The sequence below is a fragment of the Triticum urartu genome, chromosome 7A (genome assembly GCF_056163025.1).
Source record: "Triticum urartu cultivar PI428250 chromosome 7A, HENAU_Tu73, whole genome shotgun sequence".
Classification (NCBI taxonomy): domain Eukaryota; kingdom Viridiplantae; phylum Streptophyta; class Magnoliopsida; order Poales; family Poaceae; genus Triticum; species Triticum urartu.
The window spans coordinates 599894859-599917227 of NC_141879.1; the positions used below are offsets into that span (position 1 = coordinate 599894859).

At 45.2% G+C, this 22369-nt stretch overlaps 1 protein-coding gene across 1 annotated transcript; it reads left to right on the forward strand.

Annotated features, from left to right (window-relative positions):
• The first annotated feature begins 20442 nt into the window (after nucleotides 1-20442).
• Nucleotides 20443-21963, forward strand: LOC125520473 (arogenate dehydrogenase 2, chloroplastic). The gene has a single exon (XM_048685412.2). It carries the CDS (start codon nucleotides 20571-20573, stop codon nucleotides 21735-21737), a length of 1167 nt encoding a protein of 388 aa, XP_048541369.1. The 5' UTR covers nucleotides 20443-20570; the 3' UTR covers nucleotides 21738-21963.
• The last annotated feature ends 406 nt before the right edge of the window (nucleotides 21964-22369 follow it).

Genomic DNA, 22369 nt, shown 5'->3' on the forward strand with positions numbered 1-22369 from the left:
TCCCCTATACTTGTGGGTTATCAAGACTATTTTCTAGCGCCGTTGCCGGGGAGCATAGCTCTATTCTTTGAGTCACTTGGGATTTATATCTGCTGGACACTATGAAGAACTTGAAAGACGCTAAGACAACAATTTATCCCTCAACTACAAGGGGAGGTAAGGAACTGCCATCTAGCTCTGCACTTGATTCACCTTCTGTTTTGAGTAAGCTTGCGACACCTAAACCTGCTTCTACTATTCGTTCTGATATGTCGAATGTTATTGATGATGCCACTTCTGCTATGCATGATACTTATGATGAAACTACTTCTATGCTTGATACTACAGTGCCCCTTAGTGAATTTCTTGATGAACAAATTGCTAGGGCTAGAGAGAAAGAAATTATTGAAACTGATTATAATGATGAAGATAGGCCTGTTATTCCTGAGGGTTATTTTTTTGATATGGAAGCTTCTGCAGCTATTTTAGCTTGCAAAGATAGATATGAACTCAAGAGGTTATTAGCTGAATGGAATAAGCAATCTCTTAGAGATAGAATGAGGCCTGACCCTGCTTTTGCTACTTCACCTATTTGTGTTGCCGATAAGGATTATGAATTCTCTTTTGATCCTGATATAATTACATTGGTTGAATCTGATCCTTTTCATGGCTATGAATCTGAAACTGTTGTGGCACATCTTACTGAATTAAATGATATAGCCACCTTGTTCACTAATGATGAGAGAACTCGCTACTTTTATATCCTTAAAATATTTCCATTCTCATTAAAGGGTGATGCTAAGATATGGTTTAATTCTCTTGATCCTGGTTGTGTGCGTAGTCCCCAGGATATGATTTATTACTTCTTTGCTAAATATTTCCCTGCTCATAAGAAACAAACTGCTTTAAAGGAAATATACAACTTTGTGCAAATTGAAGAAGAGAGTCTCCCACAAGCTTGGGGGAGGCTTCTCAAGTTACTTAATGCTTTGCCTGATCATCCTCTTAAGAAAAATGAAATACTTGATATCTTTTATAATGGACTAACCGATGCTTCTAGAGATTACCTGGATAGTTGTGTTGGTTCTGTTTTCAGGGAAAGAACACCGGATGAAGCTGAAATTCTATTGAATAATATGTTGACAAATGAAAATAATTGGGCACCTCCTGAGCCAGCTCCTGCTCCAATTACTGAGCCTATTCCTAAACCAACTCTGAAGAAGAGAGGTGATCTATTTCTCAGTCCTGAAGATATGCAAGAGGCAAAGAAATATATGAAAGAAAAAGGTATTAAAGCTGAAGATGTTAAGAGTTTACCTCCTATTGAAGAAATACATGGTTTACCGCCTGTCGAAGAAACATATGATCTTAATCCATTACCTATTGAAGAGCCACCCGGTCTTGATAACCCGACACAGGTAGTAAAGGTAAATTCTCTCTACAGATTTGATGAATGTGATATTCCTCACTATAAGTCTGCTAGACAATGCTTTGATGAGTTTGATAATTTTATTGTCAAACAAGAAAACTTCAATGATTATTTTGGTAGACAATTAAAAGAAAATGCTTATACGATTAAACACTTGGGTGATTATATGGCTAATATTAGAGTTTAACTTAAACTTGTTAGCAAACATGCTTCTATGGTTACCACTCAAGTGGAACAAGTACTTAAAGCTCAAAATGGTTTGCTTAATGAAATGAAGAGTAAGAAAAATGATTATGCTGTTAGAGTGGCTACTAGAACTAGTAAAATGACTCAGGAACCTTTGTATCCTGAAGGCCACCCTAAGAGAATTGAGCAAGATTCTCAGAGAAATAATATTGATGTACCTAGTTCTTCTAAAAGGAAGAAAAAGAAGAATGATAGGACTTTGCAAACTTCTAGTGAACCTATTGCTGAACCACCTAAGAATCCAAATGATATCTCTATGTCTGATGCTGAAACACAATCTGGTAATGAACACGAACCTAGTGAAAATGTGTTAAAACTGCTTTATGTGATCTTGGAGCCGGTGTTAGTGTTATGCCTCTCTTTTTATATCATAGACTTGACTTGAATAAGTTGACACCTACCGAAATATCTTTGCAAATGGCTAATAAATCAACTGCTATACCTGTCGGTATTTCTGAGGATGTGCCTGTTGTGGTTGCAAACGTTACTATTTTAAGGGACTTTGTTATTCTTGATATTCCCGAGGATGATAATATGTCTATTATTCTTGGAAGACCTTTTCTAAATATTGTAGGTGTTGTTATTGATTGCAACAAAGGCAATGTCACTTTTCATGTTAATGGTAATGAGCATACGGTACACTTTCCGAGGAAACAACCTCAAGTTCATAGTATCAACTCTATTGAAAACAATCCATCGATTATATTTGGAGGTTTTGAATTTCCTCTTCCTACGGTCAAGAAGAAATATGATATTCTTATTATTGGGGATGTTCATATCCCCGTTGAGGTAACATAGTGTTATTCAAAATTTCTCCGGTTCCATGTTATTCGGAATGCGTTTATTAACAAGACCTGATCAACCTTGTTAGTGGATTCCTTTTGATGAGCATGAGATGGATGAAACTAGAAGGCACAACCTTCTGTACCTTTTCTATTTTCTGTTATTTAGTTGAAATAAAGTAAAAATAGTATTTTTCTGTCTGTTTTCTGATTTATCTGTGCAATATAAAAATACCCCGAAAATAAAAGTTCTCCAAATGCCCTGAAAATGAAATATGATTTTTCTAGAATATTTGAGGAATTATGGAACTGAAAACACAGCAGGGGGGTCAACCACGTGGGCACGAGGGTGGAGGGCGCGCCCCCTGCCTCGTGGGCCCACGGTGGCCCTCCTCCACTTATTCCTGCACCCATCCTCTTTTTCTTCCTCCCACAAACATGAATATCTGGCTCAAGCACGAGTTCTAGCTCACTTTGCTGTGATTTTCGATCTCCTTTCTCAAAGCACCTCTCACAAAACTGCTTTGGGAGATTGTTCTTTGGTATGTGACTCCTCCATTAGTCCAATTAGTTTTTGTTCTAGTGCTTTATTCATTGCAAACTTGTGCTGCATAGGTGACCATGTTCTTCAGCTTGCATGTCAAATTTATATGGTTCAAAGTAGTTCTAATGCTTGATATAGGCTCTAGGCACTTGTAGGAGTAGTTGCTATCAATTTTGTTGAGCTTGGTTCACTTTTGTTTGAAGTTATTAAAAATTTCAGAAATTTTTCTAAGAAAGCAATATGCTTAGGAAAATGTTCCAAGGTGGTTCTTCCAGGAAGCAAGGACCCAGGCTTGCAATGTGTGATGCTGATGAGGAGCCCCCAAGGGACGCTCTAGTGCGGCCCTGTGAATGGCCTTCAGAAAATTTTATCGATCGAGCGGGAATCAAAGAGGAATTTAACGCATATTTGTGTAACGCTGATCTCGTGAGCTTTGAGGCAGACAAATTCCCACAGTACCATAATCTCACTAGTTCATTTGTGAGGAGGTTTGAATTTTCATCTTCACGTAATTCTCCAACAGTCATGTTTGATCTTTATGAAAAATCTTATACCATGGACTTAGAGGATTTTACTTTTGCTTGCAAACTTCCACAATGGGGTAGTGCTAGTGATCCCCGTAAATCTGAATTTAGAGATTTTCTTGCTGGTATAACTGTAGGGGAATCCAGAGATATAGCACAAGCTACCATGGGGAGCATTCACTTTCCTACTATACATTATTTTGCTCTCTTCATAGGTAGGTGCATAACTGGTAAGGATGAAGCATGTCATATGTGTGTGCCTGACCTCAGTATTCTTAGGAGTGCTGTGTTAGGAGACCAATCTTATCATATGGGAGCCATTGTAGCACGTAGGTTGCATCATAATAGATATAATTAATGGAGATTTCTTTGGAGGAATTTATGCAACCCGCCTAGCTAATTTTCTTGAGGTGGACGTTCGTGAGGATGATATGGAGTTGCCTCCTACTTATTTAGATTTTAATTCTATGGTCTCTCACTAGTTTGTCGAGATGTATGAATCACCTCTCCAATATCGACTAATCTTTGACAAACGGCGTGTTGTCCGTATTACTCTCCCTGCTCCTGCCTTCTTTGATTATCAGGCAAGAGGAAGATATACTATTACCAGAGAGGAGGCAGATGAGTACGAGAGGAGAGCGGAGGCAGCTCGCCGCCACGCTGCAGCTCAGGAGGCGATAAACGATGCATCACAGTACGACCCCATCTACACCTACGGGTATCCGCCAGGCTATCCCTGGCAATGAACCAACTTAGGCCAAAAGCCTAAGCTTGGGGAGTACGTATTTCCCACCAACATTACATTTATGTTTACACACACTCATTGCTAGATGTCGGTGCTCATACTTTTTCACTGTAATATCCATGCTAGTTTATTTTCTTTTTCCTGCTTTCTTCTTGTGTGTTTAATAAACCTTGAGAAAAACTAAAAAAATTAGTAGCAGTTTACTTTTCTTGCTGTAGTAGTTGTAATTAAGAGAAAACCCAAAAAGATTTCTCGTTCTTCTTTTGCTTGTTGGGAGCTTTCCCGTGTAAATAGTTTTTATTTCTTTTCTTTTCTTTGGGGGTCAATAGGAGAAGACCATGATTAAATTGTTGAAGTGGCTCTTATATGCATTATTGTTGATTTAACCAAGAGCCCATATTGCCTTGTCTTCTCCTGTTTATTGAATGCTCGCAGATTCCAGCTTAGTCCAATGCACGTGCACTCTTATTATTATTCATATCGTTCGGTCGTGCAAGTGAAAGGCAATTATGATAATATATGATGGACTGACTGAGATGAGAAAAGCTGGTATGAACTCGACCTCTCTTGTTTTTGTAAATATGATGAGTTCATCGTCCTTGATTCAGCTTGTTATGAATAAACATGTTTGCAATGACAATTAGAGATCATAGTTGCTTATGCCATGCTTGATTAGCTATGAGTTATAATGGTTTACCTTGCGTGCCAACATGCTATTAAAATGGTTGTGATGTGGTATAGTGGGGTGGTATCCTCCTTTGAATGATTTAAGTGACTTGACTTGGCACATGTTCACGCATGTAGTTGAAACAAATCAACATAGCCTTCACGATATTTACGTTCATGGTGGATTATATCCTCTACATGCTTGCATCCAATGTTTATTAATTTTAATGCATGTTCATGACTGTTGTCTCTCTCTAGTTGGTCGCTTCGCAGTCTTTTGCTAGCCTTCACTTGCACTAAGCGGGAATACTGCTTGTGCATCCAATCCCTTAAACCCCAAAGTTATTCCATATGAGTCCACTATACCTTCCTATATGCGGTATCTACCTGCCGTTCCAAGTAAATTTGTATGTGCCAAACTCTAAACCTTCAAATAAACATTCTGTTTTGCATGCTCGAATAGCTCATGTATCAACTAGGGATGCCCTTATCTTCCATGTTAGGCGGGTTATTCTCAAGAGGAGTGGACTCCGCTCCTCACTCACGAGAAAATGGCTGGTCTCTGGGATGCCCAGTCCCATGCTTTATGCAAATTAAATCAAAATTAATTGCAAACAAAACTCCCCCTGGGACTGTTGCTAGTTGTAGTTGGAGACACTCGTTGTTTTGAGCAAGTCATGGATTGATGCTTGTTGGTGGAGGGGGAGTATAAACTTTACCATTCTGTTTGGGAACAGCCTATAATGTGTGTAGCATGGAAGATATCACCATCTCTTAGTTGTTATGTTGACAATGAAAGTATGCCGCTCAAAATATTATTTATCTCTATTTCAAAACCGAGCTCTGGCACCTCTACAAATCCCTGCTTCCCACTGCGAAGGGCCTATCTATTTACTTTTATGTTGAGTCATCACCCTCTTATTAAAAGCACTAGCTGGAGAGCACAACTGTCATTGCATTCATTACTGTTAATTTATATTGGGTATGACTATGATTGGATCTCTTTTACCATGAATTACAATGTCTAGTCAGTCCTTGATCTTTAAAGGTGCTCTACATTTATGTTTTGCGGTATCAGAAAGGGCTAGCGAGATACCATCTTGTTATATTATATCATGATTGTTTTGAGAAAGTGTTGTCATCCGAGATTTATTATTATGGTTCGCTAGTTGATTATGCTATTGATATGAGTAAACATGAGACCTGAGAATTATTGCAAATGTGGTTAGTCATGATCTTCGCTGAAAACTTGAATGTTGGCTTTACATATTTACAACAATAAGAGCAAACAGAGTTTGTAAGAGTTTTTCTTTATCACTTTCAGTTTATCAACTGAATTGCTTGAGGACAAGCAAAGGTTTAAGCTTGGGGGAGTTGGTACGTCTCCGTCGTATCTACTTTTCCAAACAATTTTGCCCTTGTTTTGGACTCTAATTTGCATGATTTGAATGGAACTAACCCCGGACTGACGCTGTTTTCAGCAGACTTTCCATGGTGTTATTTATGTGCAGAAACAAAACTTCTTGGAATGACCTGAAACTCCACGGAACGTCTAGTTAAAAATAATAAAAAATCCTCACCAAAGATGAAGACCAGGGGGACCACACCCTGTCCACGAGGGTGGGGGGCGCCCCCCCTAGGGCGCGCCCCCTACCTCATGGGCCCCCTGGAGCTCCTCCGACGCCAACTCCAACTCTATATATTTGCTTTCGGGGAGAAAAAAATAGGAATTTTTGTATTCGTGCCCCTAGTTGGGTCACGCTCGACTGATTTGCCCCTATTTTTTCAACAATTGCGGTTTTGCCCAGCTCACTTCACTCGCCTTGTGTTTTTGCCCTTCCGGGGCGGTTCCGACCAGTGATCAGTCGCCACGTGGCGAAACGTGATTGGTCGAAACCGCCCCGGAAGGGCAGAAACACAAGGCGAGTGAAGCGAGCTGGGAAAAACCTCAATTGTTGAAAAAATAGGGGCAAATCAGTCGAGCGTGACCCCACTAGGGGCACGAATACAATTGTTCCAAAAAAATAAATGAGAAGAAATCATCGTGTTTTATGATACGGAGCCGCCGCCAAGCCCTAAAACCTCTCGGGAGGGCTGATCTGGAGTCCGTTCAGGGCTCCGAAGAGGGGGATTCGTCGCCGTCGTCATCATCTACCATCCTCCATCACCAATTTCATGATGCTCACCGTCGTGCGTGAGTAATTCCATCGTAGGCTTGCTGGACGGTGATGGGTTGGATGAGATCTATCATGTAATCGAGTTAGTTTTGTTAGGGTTTGATCCCTAGTATCCACTATGTTCTGAGATTGATGTTGCTACGACTTTGCTATGCTTAATGCCTGTCACTAGGGCCCAAGTGCCATGATTTCAGATCTGAACCTATTATGTTTTCATGAATATATGTGAGTTCTTGATCCTATCTTGCAAATCTATAGTCACCTATTATGCGTTATGATCCGGCAACCCTGAAGTGACAATAATCGGGACCACTCCCAGTGATGACCATAGTTTGAGGAGTTCATGTATTCACTATGTGCTAATGCTTTGTTCTGGTTCTCTATTAAAAGGAGGCCTTAATATCCCTTAGTTTCCATTAGGACCCCGCTGCCACGGGAGGGTAGGACAAAAGATGTCATGCAAGTTCTTTTCCATAAGCACATATGACTATATTCGGAATACATGCCTACATTACATTGATGAATTGGAGCTAGTTCTGTGTCACCCTATGTTATGACTGTTACATGATGAACCGCATCCGGCATAATTATCCATCACCAATCCAATGCCTACGAGCTTTCCATATATTGGTTCTCGCTTATTTACTTTTCTGTTGCTATTGTTGCAATCACTACAAAACACCAAAAATATTACTTTTGCCTTCTTTACTTTTGTTACCGTTACCACTACTATCATATTACTTTGCTGTAAACACTTTGCTACAGATATTAAGTTATCCAGGTGTGGTTGAATTGACAACTCAACTGCTAATACTTGAGAATATTCTTTGGCTCCCCTTGTGTCGAATCAATAAATTTGGGTTGAATACTCTACCCTCGAAAACTGTTGCGATCCCCTATACTTGTGGGTTATCAGCGGCGGGCCTGGAGGCTTAGCCAGCACGCTATCTGGTTCCCGCTATTGCATTCAAGATTTTCAGGCAAGTCCGACTGGTTGTGGCCGACTCCCTCCAGGCAGAACGCCAGGAGTCGGATGAAGCTTCCACCCAGAGCTGACGGAGTAGGAAACTGCTGAGGCTTCTCGGCTCGGCAGCAGCGACGCCTCACCAGCTTCAGGGACTACTGTCGGAGTAATGTGAAGGAAATATGCCCTAGAGGCAATTATAAAGTAATTATTTATTTCCTTATATCATGATAAATGTTTATTATTCATGCTAGAATTGTATTAACTAGAAACATAATACTTGTGTGAATACATAGACAAACAGAGTGTCACTAGTATGTCTCTACTAGACTAGCTCGTTGATAAAAGATGGTTATGTTTCCTAGCCATTGACATGAGTTGTCATTTGATTAATGGGATCACATTAGGAGAATGATGTGATTGACTTGACCCATTCCATTAGCTTAGCACTTGATCGTTTAGTATCCTGATATTGCTTTCTTCATGACTTATACATGTTCCTATGACTATGAGATTATGCAACTCCCGTTTACCAGAGGAACACTTTGTGTGCTACCAAACGTCACAACGTAACTGGGTGATTATAAAGGTGCTCTACAGGTGTCTCCGAAGGTACTTGTTGGGTTGGCATATTTCGAGATTAGGATTTGTCACTCCGATTGTCGGAGAGGTATCTTTGGGCCCACTCGGTAATGCACATCACTATAAGCCTTGCAAGCATTGTAACTAATGAGTTAGTTGCAGGATGATGTATTACGGAATGAGTAAAGAGACTTGCCGGTAACGAGATTGAACTAGGTATTGAGATACCGACGATCGAATCTCGGGCAAGTAACATACCGATGACAAAGGGAACAAGGTATGTTGTTATGCGATTTGACCAATAAAGATCTTCGTAGAATATGTGGGAGCCAATATGAGCATCCAGGTTCCGCTATTGGTTATTGACCGGAGACGTGTCTCGGTCATGTCTACATAGTTCTCGAACCCGTAGGGTCCGCACGCTTAAAGTTCGATGACGGTTATATTATGAGTTTATGTGTTTTGATGTACCGAAGGTTGTTCGGAGTCCCGGATGTGATCACGGACACGATGAGGAGTCTCGAAATGGTCGAGACGTAAAGATCGATATATTGGACGACTATGTTCAGACACCGGAATGGTTTCGGGGAGTTTCGGGCATATACCGGAGTACCGGGGGGTTACCGGAACCCCCGGGAGACTAATGGGCCTATTGGGCCCTAGTGGAGAAGAGGAGGGGCGGCCAAGGGCAGCTGCGCGCCCCCTTCCCCTAGTCCGATTTGGACAAGGAGGGGGGCGGCGCCCCCCTTTCCTTTCCCCCTCTCTCTCCTTCCCTCTCCTCTCCTACTCCCACTTGGAAGGGGGGGTAGGACTCCTCATGGGGTGTGCCTAGGGTGGCCGGCCCCTCCCCCTCCTCCACTCCTTTATATACGGGGAGGGAGGCACCCCTTGGAGACACAACAATTGGTCTCTTGGATCTCTTAGCCGTGTGCGGTGCCCCCCTCCACAATAATCCACCTCGATAATATCGTAGCGATGCTTAGGCGAAGCTCCGCGTCGGTAGCAACATCATCATCGTCACCACGCCGTCGTGCTGACGGAACTCTCCCACAAAGCTCGGCTGGATCAGAGTTCGAGGGACGTCATCGAGTTGAACATGTGCAGAACTCGGAGGTGCCGTGCGTTTGGTACTTGATCGGTCGAATCGCGAAGACGTACGACTACATCAACCGCGTTGTGCTAACGCTTCCGCTTTCGGTCTACGAGGGTACGTGGACACACTCTCCCCACTCGTTGCTATGCATCACCATGATCTTGCGTGTGTGTAGGAATTTTTTTGAAATTACTACGTTCCCCAACAGTGGCATCCGAGCCAGGTTTTATGCGTAGATGTTATATGCACGAGTAGAACACAAGTGAGTTGTGGGAGATACAAGTCATACTGCTTACCAGCATGTCATATTTTGGTTCGACGGTATTGTTGGATGAAGCGGCCCGGACCGACATTACGCGTACGCTTACGCGAGACTGGTTCTACCGACGTGCTTTGCACATAGGTGGCCGGCGGGTGTCAGTTTCTTCAACTTTAGTTGAACCGAGTGTGGCTACGCCCGGTCCTTGAGAAGATCAAAACAACACTAACTTGACGAACTATCGTTGTGGTTTTGATGCGTAGGTAAGAACGGTTCTTGCTCAGCCCGTAGCAGCCATGTAAAACTTGCAACAACAAAGTAGAGGACGTCTAACTTGTTTTTGCAGGGCATGTTGTGATGTGATATGGTCAAGGCATGATACTAAATTTTATTGTATGAGATGATCATGTTTTGTAACCAATTTATAGGCAACTGGCAGGAGCCATATGGTTGTCGCTTTATTGTATGCAATGCAATCGCCCTGTAATGCTTTACTTTATCACTAAGCGGTAGCGATAGTCGTAGAAGCATAAGTTGGCGAGACGACAACGATGCTACGATGGAGATCAAGGTGTCGCGTTGGTGAAGATGGTGATCATGACGGTGCTTCGAAGATGGAGATCACAAGCACAAGATGATGATGGCCATATCATATCACTTATATTGATTGCATGTGATGTTTATCATTTATGCATCTTATCTTGCTTTGATTGACGGTAGCATTATAAGATGATCTCTCACTAAATTTCAAGGTACAAGTGTTCTCCCTAAGTATGCGCCATTGTGAAAGTTCTTCATGCTGAGACACCACGTGATGATCGGGTGTGATAGGCTCTACGTTCAAATACAACTGGTGCAAAACAGTTGCACACGCGGAATACTCAGGTTAAACTTGACGAGCCTAGCATATGCAGATATGGCCTCGGAACACTGAGACCGAAAGGTCGAGCGTGAATCATATAGTAGATATGATCAACATAGTGATGTTCACCATTGAAACTACTCCATCTCACGTGATGATCGAACATGGTTTAGTTGATTTGGATCACGTGATCACTTAGAGGATTAGAGAGATGTCTATCTAAGTGGGAGTTCTTAAGTAATATGATTAATTGAACTTAAATTTATCATGAACTTAGTACCTGATAGTATTTTGCTTGTCTATGTTGATTGTAGATAGATGGCCCGTGTTGTTGTTCCATTGAATTTTAATGTGTTCCTTGAGAAAGCAAAGTTGAAAGATGATTGTAGCAATTACACGGACTGGGTCCGTAACTTGAGGATTATCCTCATTGTTGCACAGAAGAATTACGTCCTGGAAGCACCGCTAGGTGCCAGACCTGCTGCAGGAGCAACACCAGATGTTATGAATGTCTGGCAGAGCAAAGCTGATGACTACTCGATAGTTCAGTGTGCCATGCTTTACGGCTTAGAACCGGGACTTCAACGACGTTTTGAACGTCATGGAGCATATGAGATGTTCCAGGAGTTGAAGTTAATATTTCAAGCAAATGCCCGGATTGAGAGATATGAAGTCTCCAATAAGTTCTACAGTTGCAAGATGGAGGAGAATAGTTCTGTCAGTGAGCATATACTCAAAATGTCTGGGTATAACAATCACTTGATTCAACTGGGAGTTAATCTTCCGGATGATAGCGTCATTGACAGAATTCTTCAATCACTGCCACCAAGCTACAAGAGCTTCGTGATGAACTATAACATGCAAGGGATGGATAAGACGATTCCCGAGCTCTTCGCAATGCTAAAGGCTGCGGAGGTAGAAATCAAGAAGGAGCATCAAGTGTTGATGGTCAACAAGACCACCAATTTTAAGAAAATGGGCAAAAGGAAGAAGAAGGGAACTTCAAGAAGAACAGCAAACAAGTTGCTGCTCAGGAGAAGAAATGCAAGTCTGGACCTAAGCCTAAGACTGAGTGCTTCTACTGCAAACAGACTGGTCACTGGAAGCGGAACTGCCCCAAGTATTTGGCGGATAAGAAGGATGGCAAGGTGAACAAAGGTATATGTGATATACATGTTATTGATGTGTATCTTACTAATGCTTGCAGTAGCACCTGGGTATTTGATATTGGTTCTGTTGCTAATATTTGCAACTCGAAATAGGGACTATGGATTAAGCGAAGATTGGCTAAGGACGAGGTGACGATGCGCATGGGAAATGGTTCCAAAGTCGATGTGATCGCGGTTGGCACGCTACCTCTACATCTACCTTCGGGATTAGTTTTAGACCTGTATAATTGTTATTTGGTGCCAGCATTGAGCATGAACATTATATCTGGATCTTCTTTGATGCAAGACGGTTATTCATTTAAATCAGAGAATAATTGTTGTTCTATTTATATGAGTAATATCTTTTATGGTCATGCACCCTTGAAGAGTGGTCTATTTTTGTTGAATCTAGATAGTAGTGATACACATATTCATAATATTGAAGCCAAAAGATGCAGAGTTGATAATGATAGTGCAACTTATTTGTGGCACTGTCGTTTAGGTCATATCGGTGTAAAGCGCATGAAGAAACTCCATACTGATGGACTTTTGGAACCACTTGATTATGAATCACTTGGTACTTGCAAACCGTGCCTCATGGGCAAGATGACCAAAACACCGTTCTCTGGTACTATGGAGAGAGCAACAGATTTGTTGGAAATCATACATACCGATGTATGTGGTCCGATGAATATTGAGGCTCGTGGCGGATATCGTTATTTTCTCACCTTCACAGATGATTTAAGCAGATATGGGTATATCTACTTAATGAAACATAAGTCCGAAACATTTGAAAAGTTCAAAGAATTTCAGAGTGAAGTGGAAAATCATCGTAACAACAAAATAAAGTTTCTACGATCTGTTCGTGGAGGAGAATATTTGATTTACGAGTTTGGTCTACATTTGAAACAATGCGGAATAGTTTCGCAACTCACGCCACCCGGAACACCACAGCGTAATGGTGTGTCCGAACGTTGTAATCATACTTTACCAGATACGGTGCGATCTATGATGTCTCTTACTGATTTATCGCTATCATTTTGGGGTTATGCTTTAGAGACGGCTGCATTCATGTTAAATAGGGCACCATCGAAATCCGTTGAGATGATGCCTTATGAACTATGGTTTGGCAAGAAACCAAAGTTGTCGTTTCTTAAAGTTTGGGGCTGCGATGCTTATGTGAAAAAGCTTCAACCTGATAAGCTCAAACCCAAATCGGAGAAATGTGTCTTCATAGGATACCCAAAGGAAACTGTTGGGTGCACCTTCTATCACAGATCTGAAGGCAAGACTTTTGTTGCTAAATTTGGATCCTTTCTAGAGAAGGAGTTTTCTCGAAAGAAGTGAGTGGGAGGAAAGTAGAACTTGATGAGGTAACTGTACCTGCTCCCTTATTGGAAAGTAGTTCATCACAAAAACCGGTTCCTGTGACACCTACACCAATTAGTGAGGAAGCTAATGATATTGATCATGAAACTTCAGATCAAGTTACTACTGAACCTCGTAGGTCAACCAGAGTAAGATCCGCACCAGAGTGGTATGGTAATCCTGTTCTGGAGGTTATGTTACTAGACCATGACGAACCTACAAACTATGAAGAAGCGATGGTGAGCCCAGATTCCGCAAAATGGCTTGAGGCCATGAAATCTGAGATGGGATCCATGTATGAGAACAAAGTGTGGACTTTGGTTGACTTGCCCAATGATCGGCAAGCCATTGAGAATAAATGGATCTTCGAGAAGAAGACTAACGCTGACGGTAATGTTACTGTCTATAAAGCTTGACTTGTTGCAAAAGGTTTTCGACAAGTTCAAGGGATTGACTACATGAGACTTTCCCACCCGTAGCGATGCTTAAGTCTGTCCGAATCATGTTAGCAATTGCCGCCTTTTATGATTATGAAATTTGGCAAATGGATGTCAAAACAGCATTCCTGAATGGATTTCTGGAAGAAGAGTTGTATATGATGCAACCGGAAGGTTTTGTCGATCCAAAGGGAGCTAACAAAGTGTGCAAGCTCCAGCGATCCATTTATGGATTGGTGCAAGCCTCTTGGAGTTGGAATAAACGCTTTGATAGTGTGATCAAAGCATATGGTTTTATACAGACTTTTGGAGAAGCCTGTATTTACAAGAAAGTGAGTGGGAGCTCTTAGCATTTCTGATATTATATGTGGATGACATATTGCTGATTGGGAATGATATAAAATTTCTGGATAGCATAAAAGGATACTTGAATAAGAGTTTTTCAATGAAAGACCTCGGTGAAGCTGCTTACATATTGGGCATCAAGATCAATAGAGATAGGTCAAGACGCTTAATTGGACTTTCACAAAGCACATACCTTGACAAAGTTTTGAAGAAGTTCAAAATGGATCAAGCAAAGAAAGGGTTCTTGCCTATGTTACAAGGTGTGACGTTGAGTAAGACTCAATGCCCGACCACTGCAGAAGATAGAGAGAAGATGAAAGATGTTCCCTATGCTTCAGCCATAGGCTCTATCATGTATGCAATGCTGTGTACCAGACCTGATGTGTGCCTTGCTATAAGTTTAGCAGGGAGGTACCAAAGTAATCCAGGAGTGGATCACTGGACAACGGTCAAGAACATCCTGAAATACCTGAAAAGGACTAAGGATATGTTTCTCATTTATGGAGGTGACAAAGAGCTAGTCGTAAATGGTTACGTCGATGCAAGCTTTGACACTGATCCGGATGATTCTAAATCGCAAACCAGATACGTGTTTACATTGAACGGTGGAGCTGTCGGTTGGCGCAGTTCTAAACAAAGCGTTGTGGCGGGATCTACGTGTGAAGCGGAGTACATAGCTGCTTCGGAAGCAGCAAATGAAGGAGTCTGGATGAAGGAGTTCATATCCGATCTAGGTGTCATACCTAGTGCATCGGGTCCAATGAAAATCTTTTGTGACAATACTAGTGCAATTGCCTTGGCAAAGGAATCCAGATTTCACAAGAGAACCAAGCACATCAAGAGACGCTTCAACTCCATCCAGGATCAAGTCCAGGTGGGAGACATAGAAATTTGCAAGATACATATGGATCTGAATGTTGCAGACCCGTTGACTAAGCCTCTTCCACGAGCAAAACATGATCAGCCCCAGGGCTCCATGGGTGTTAGAATCATTACTGTGTAATCTAGATTATTGACTCTAGTGCAAGTGGGAGACTGAAGGAAATATGCCCTAGAGGCAATATAAAGTTATTATTTATTTCCTTATATCATGATAAATGTTTATTATTCATGCTAGAATTGTATTAACCGGAAACATAATACTTGTGTGAATACATAGACAAACAGTGTCACTAGTATACCTCTACTTGACTAGCTCATTGATCAAAGATGGTTATGTTTCCTAGCCATTGACATGAGTTGTCATTTGATTAACGAGATCACATCATTAGGAGAATGATGTGATTGACTTGACCCATTCCGTTATCTTAGCACTTGATCGTTTAGTATTCTGCTATTGCTTTCTTCATGACTTATACATGTTCCTATGACTATGAGATTATGCAACTCCCGTTTATAGGAGGAACACTCTGTGTGCTACCAAACGTCAGAACGTAACTGGGTGATTATAAAGGTGCTCTATAGGTGTCTCTGAAGGTACTTGTTGGGTTGGCGTATTTCGAGATTAGGATTTGTCACTCCGATTGTCGGAGAGGTATCTCTGGGCCCACTCGGTAATGCACATCACTATAAGCCTTGCAAGCATTGTAACTAATGAGTTAGTTGCAGGATGATGTATTACGGAACGAGTAAAGAGACTTGCCGGTAACGAGATTGAACTAGGTATTGAGATACCGACGATCAAATCTCAGGCAAGTAACATATCGATGACAAAGGGAACAACATATGTTGTTATGCAGTTTGACCGATAAAGATCTTCGTAGAATATGTGGGAGCTAATATGAGCATCCAGGTTCCGCTATTGGTTATTGACCGGAGACGTGTCTCGGTCGTGTCTACATAGTTCGTCCGCACGCTTAAAGTTCGATGACGGTTATATTATGAGTTTATGTGTTTTGATGTACCGAAGGTTGTTTGGAGTCCCGGATGTGATCACGGACATGACGAGGAGTCTCGAAATGGTCGAGATGTAAAGATCGATATATTGGACGACTATGTGCGGACACCGGAATGGTTTCAGGGAGTTTCGGGCATATACCGGAGTACCGGGGGGTTACCGGAACCCCCCAGGGAGACTAATGGGCCTATTGGGCCCTAGTGGAGAAGAGGAGGGGCGGCCAAGGGCAGCCGCGCACCCCCTTCCCCCCAGTTCGATTTGGACAAGGAGGGGGAGGCGGCGCCCCCCTTTCCTTTCCCCTCTCTCTCCTTCCCTCTCCTCTCCTAGTCCCACTTGGAAGGGGGGAGTCCTACTCTCGGTGGGAGTAGGACTCCTCATGGGGCGCGCCTAGGGTGGCCGGCCCCCTCCCCCTCCTCCACTCCTTTATATACGGGGAGGGAGGCACCCCTTGGAGACACAACAGTTGATCTCTTGGATCTCTTAGCCGTGTGCGGAGCCCCCCCTCCACCATAATCCACCTCGATAATATCGTAGCGGTGCTTAGGCGAAGCCCTGCGTCGGTAGCAACATCATCATCGTCACCACGCCGTCGTGCTGACGGAACTCTCCCTCAAAGCTCGGCCAGATCGGAGTTTGAGGGACATCATTGAGTTGAATGTGTGCAGAACTCCGAGGTGCCGTGCATTCGGTACTTGATCGTTCGGATCGCGAATACGTACGACTACATCAACCGTGTTGTGCTAACGCTTCCGCTTTCGGTCTACGAGGGTACGTGGACACACTCTCCCTGCTTGTTGCTATGCATCACCATGATCTTGTGTGTGCGTAGGAAATTTTTTTGAAATTACTACGTTCCCAACATAATGGGCCACGGGTAGCCTAACCCGAGTCCCTGAACCTTTCAAGACATCGGGGCCGGTTGCGCCCCTCAGGACATCAAGATGAAGGGCCGCCTTCTGATGGCCGGCTGGCCCAAGCGGTCGGCTGCCAGAAGGCGGCTAAGCTCCAGAAGGCGGCACCAAGACGGGCCGACTCCTTGTAGGCGGCCTCCAGAGAGGTCGGCTTCTAGCAAGCGGCCCATGGCGCCCTAAGAGTCTGCGCCCCATTAAGAAGACAAGACAGGGTGAGGCTACAATGTAGCCCATCACCCCCGTATCCAGGGCCGGGCGTGGCCACGGTGCTCCGTACAGGCGGAGATTTCCGCCCGGCGCGTCACTGTTGCCACTCCACCCCTGACTTCACTGCTGGCAGACGGAGCACTGTTCCCACGACGACCTTTCGGTACGGCCTACAGGCGGCGGGCCCTACCGGGCAGTGAGAGCCCGGAGGATGGTGGAGGCCTGACTAGTCGGAACCAAGGAAGGCCGGCTTCCAGCAGGCGGCCCCCTCCTCCCTCGGGGCCCGTGCGCCATTAACCAGATGAGACAGGGAGTGGCTACAGTGATCTCCCACCAGTCGGCGAGACTGTAGGCACGCTTCCCTGACCAAGTACACGTCATTAGTATCACAGCTACAGTAACCAGCAGCCGGCAAGACCCACAAGCGGCGGGAGCGGCCTGTCGGCTCCGTACCAGACCGGTCGGCAGGGCCCACCAGGCGGCGGGCCCCAGCAGCCGGCGGAGAAGCCGGCGACTAGAGACACTGACAGCCGGGTCCTACACCCGGCTAGATTACTATTGTACCCCTGGGGGTAGGCCTATATAAACCCCCCAGGGGCACCCATGCAAAGGGTTCCCAACCTGTTAGAACTAGACTCATACCTAGAGGAAGGAGAGAGCGTGCCTGCCTTCTTCTAGCTCTAGCATACAGCTCTAGGAGCACCATTATATCCACTAGTGCCTTAGTGATCATGCGGAGACCTCGCAGAGCAGGACTAGGGGTGTTATCTCCTAGGAGAGCCCCGAACCTGGGTAAAGTACGCCGACGTTCGTGTCTATGCCTCATCCCGCTTCCGGGCACCAGCGACGTTCTACTCGCTCCCACCATGATAAGCCATCCTTTGGCATATGTCGCACCCAACCCCCTACATGAAGCTCAACAACAAAGTTTAGCACACAAATGAAACATAGAGATGCAAACTACGCTTGTTGTCGCCCATGCCATGCCCACCACTCCTCCATCACATCTTTTTGGAGATCTTCGTGTGTATCTGCATCTCGAATCTCATCATAGACCTCAATAAAGTGAAGGAGTCGATCTTCCACCCGACACTGCCGAATCGGGATCCCCATGAGGTTACGTGCTATGGTCCAAATCTTGTTCACGCCTGTTCTCAGTGACCATATTGTGTAAGATCATGCAGGCTATCTGATGTACCATAGAATATATTTATCCCAAAACATAGCTGGTCCTTGCACAATAGCAAATTGGGTTTGCAAAATCCCTCTCCACATCTTTTCTAGCAGCTGCTTGAGCATTGTGAAAGTAAAGTTCTTTCACCTTGGGGTTTTGAAACTGGCTTGACGAAAGTACCCCACCTTGGATAAATCCCATCTGCAAGGTAATAGCCAAAGTTGTACATGCGACCATTTGCTTGAAAGGTCACCGGTGGTTGTTCCCCGTTGGCTAACCTGGTGAATAGAGGAGATCGATATAGCACATTGATATCATTGCAAGATCCAGGCACTCCAAAGTAGGCATGCCAAATCCATGTCTCCTGGTCGACCACTGCCTCAAGAATGATGGCTCCATCCTTGTTGTGTCCTTTGTAATGTCCCTGTCATGTGTAGGGCAGGTCTTTCAATTCTAGTGCATGCAATCAATGGAGCTAAGCATGCCCGAAAAGCCACGGTCCTTGTTCATCTCCAATAGTCTCGTCATGTCCTGAGCATTGGGTGCTCTCAAGTACTTTGGACCAAACACTTCCACAACCGCCTTCACAAATTGTTTGACAAAGAAGATTGAAGTAGTCTCTCCCATTGCCAAGTTGTCATCAATGGAATCTGTCGGAATACCATATGCCATCATGCGCAATGCGGCAGTAACCTTCTGCTCGTTATTATGTCCAAGAGCTCTGACGCAGTTCCTCATTTGAATGAAGTACTAATCATGTTGTTTGTCAGCGTTGCAAATGTGAAGAAGTAAGCCCGTGGACATCCTAAACCGGCATTGAAAGTACCTCTCTGGATAGTGAGGTCTTGGGGTAAAGTAGTTGCGCCACAATCGGTTGCCTGCCTCTTTCCGTTCTCTCCATAGAAACTCACAACTAATAACTGAAGCTCCGTGCTTCGGCCTCTTGTTGTGCATAATCACAATCATAGCAATATCTTCCTCCTCGGTCAAATCAAATTCCTCATCTGACGAGGAATCATCGTAATAGTTGGAGTCGCATAACTCGTCTACAATACAAAACTATCCATCAAGCTATAATTCTACAAATGCAAATGCAAATGGACTTTTTTTACCTTTATAGATGTTTCATCAGACACCTAGTGTGCAAGGAGGAGAAATCCAGCCGGCGAGTCGTCGGTGGCTTGCGAATACTGGGAGGGGGTGGGCAACGACCACCAGAAGTGCTCCTTGACATGGGGAAGCAGGCTATGCATCCAGAACTTGGAGACGCCATCGTTGCTTCCCAAATGTCACTGGAGCTCCGCTCGGCGTGGCGGCGGAATGATCGGCTATGGAGCTCCTGCGACCGCTAGGGCACCAAGTAGACGCGGCGAATTGGCAGCGAATCGACGTGGCGGCCGCGACGCGGTCGGAGGCTAAATGGGGGTGGCGGCAAAGCCCGCAGCATCGGAGGATGTTTTTTGCCACTTCATGCCCTAAAAACGTCCTAATATGGCAGGAGATGCTCCAATTCATCATTATCTCAAGAGATCATGTTGCTTCACTTGCATGTAGTACTCCCTCCATTTAGTTATACAAGGTCACTATGAAATATTCATTTTGCATCTATACAAGGCCATCAACAGTAATCGAGACAAAATTAATGATATTTTCTCGTACTAGCAACCCATTTAATACTTGCGTGTATACGGTCATAATGACAGTTAGCTACTTCTTCCACTTAATTTGCTTGCATTCATTCAACTTATTAATGATCTCAGTAAATGTAAGGGAACGATGACTTGCAAAGCATGCACTAAATTTTACTCCCTCTGTTTCTAAATATAGGTCTTTTTAGAGATTTAAATATGGACTACATACGGATGAATGTAGACATATTCTGGAGTGTAGATTCACTCATTTTTCTCCGTATGTAGACCATATTAGAATCCTTAAAAAGACATATATTTAGAAACGGAGGGAGTACATTGGTACATGTAAGCTGAGTTTGTGACCTTGTATATAAAAACGGAGGGAGTAATAAACATTTTTGTTTGGAGGGGATGTGGCTAAAAAGCATTTGTTTGGAGGTCATGTTGGGAAGAAGCTGCTCGACACGAGCCCGCAGCGTCGCATCTAAATTCCCCCCGTCCCCGCTGCGAAGCCCATACCCGAACACAGCACACAACACACCAGAGGCCCAGACGAAGCGGCGGCAGCAGCAGCCTGCGGAAGCGAGCGAGGGGGGCAAGATGCTGTCGTCTTCCACGGCCCCCTCCCTCCGCCTCCACCACCACCAACCAGCCCGGCCCCGCCGCCGCCCGCCGGCCCCGGCGGCCTACGGCCAATTCCAGTCGCCCGCCGCAGCCCCCCGCCGCCACCTCCCCGCCGGGGCCGCCGTCCGCGCCCGCGGCGCCACCATCCGCGCCATCGACGCGGCCCAGCCGTTCGACTACGAGTCCCGCGCCGCGGGGCTGCTGGAGGAGCGGCAGCGCCTCAAGATCGCCATCGTCGGGTTCGGCAACTTCGGGCAGTTCCTGGCGCGCACCTTCGCGCGGCAGGGCCACACGCTGCTCGCCCACTCCCGCTCCGACCACTCCTCCCTCGCCGCCTCCCTCGGCGCCGCCTACTTCCAGGACCCGCACGACCTCTGCGAGTGCCACCCGGACGTCGTCCTCCTCGCCACCTCCATCCTCTCCGCCGAGGCCGTGCTCCGCTCGCTCCCGCTCCACCGCCTCCGCCGCAGCACGCTCTTCGTCGACGTCCTCTCCGTCAAGGAGTTCCCCAAGAACCTCCTCCTCACCTCCCTCCCGGAGGGCTTCGACATCCTCTGCACCCACCCCATGTTCGGCCCGGAGTCGGCCCGCGACGGCTGGGACGGCCTCCCCTTCGTCTTCGACAGGGTCCGCGTCGGCGACTCCCCGGCCCGCCGCGCCCGCGCCAACGCCTTCCTCAACATATTCGAGCGCGAGGGGTGCCGCATGGTGGAGATGTGCTGCGCCGAGCACGACGCGCACGCCGCCGAGACGCAGTTCCTCACGCACACCGTCGGCCGGATGCTCGCCACGCTCGAGCTCAGCTCCACCCCAATCAACACCAAGGGCTACGAGACGCTGCTCCGCCTCGTGGACAATACCTGCAGCGACAGCTTCGACCTCTACAACGGCCTCTTCATGTACAACAAGAACTCGACGGACCTGCTCAACCGCCTCGAGTCCGCCATGGACTCCGTCAAGAAGAGGCTCTTCGACGGCCTCCACGAGGTGCTCCGGAAGCAGCTCTTCGAGGGCAAGGCCTCGCCGCCCAGCACTGCCACCACCAGCCACCACACCGACGTGCACCGGAGGCAGCTCCTCCTGGAGGGCAAGCCCCCCTCACCCTCAGTGCCCACCCCCAACAACGTCACCGTCCCCAAGTAGCCTCCTCCCCCCTCTCCCACATGCCTTGCTTGCTCTGCTCCATGGTGATGTATGATCAATTTCAGTTCTTTGCTGGTCTTATACATTGTGTTGTATCCTACTGTAGTAATACCAGTTTGTATTTCTGCCAAGAGTGATTCCCCCATATGGGGAAAGAAAAGCTTGCACCGAATTATGGATGTATATGGGAGTAATGAAATAAACTTGAATTGACATTGGAGTGCCATCAAGGAAAGATCAGGAGCAAAATTGGCCTGGCTTGTCTGCTGACAGTGAGGATATCTCGTGGATAATTTCAGTTTCAGCTCAAAATCAGTGGGCTTTCTGACATTGGGATTTGAAAGTCCTTGTCGCCCCAAATATTTCGTTGAGTGACTCCTCTGTTGTTGCGAGAGCGACATCGGACGAGGTTAGGTGACCATCTGCTAATCCACCTGTGCTCCTCTGTTCATCCGGTTGGTAACTTGGTTGGTAAGTTGCTTTCCTGACAGCGCCATTACTAGTGTGCCATCGAACGAAACTGTGTGCTATAATACATTGTTAATTACACAATCATGGAAGCGGTAACCACTCCCGTCATGTCATATAGCTTGCTTAATACAAGTTTAGTCGGATGATCATCATTAAGCAAG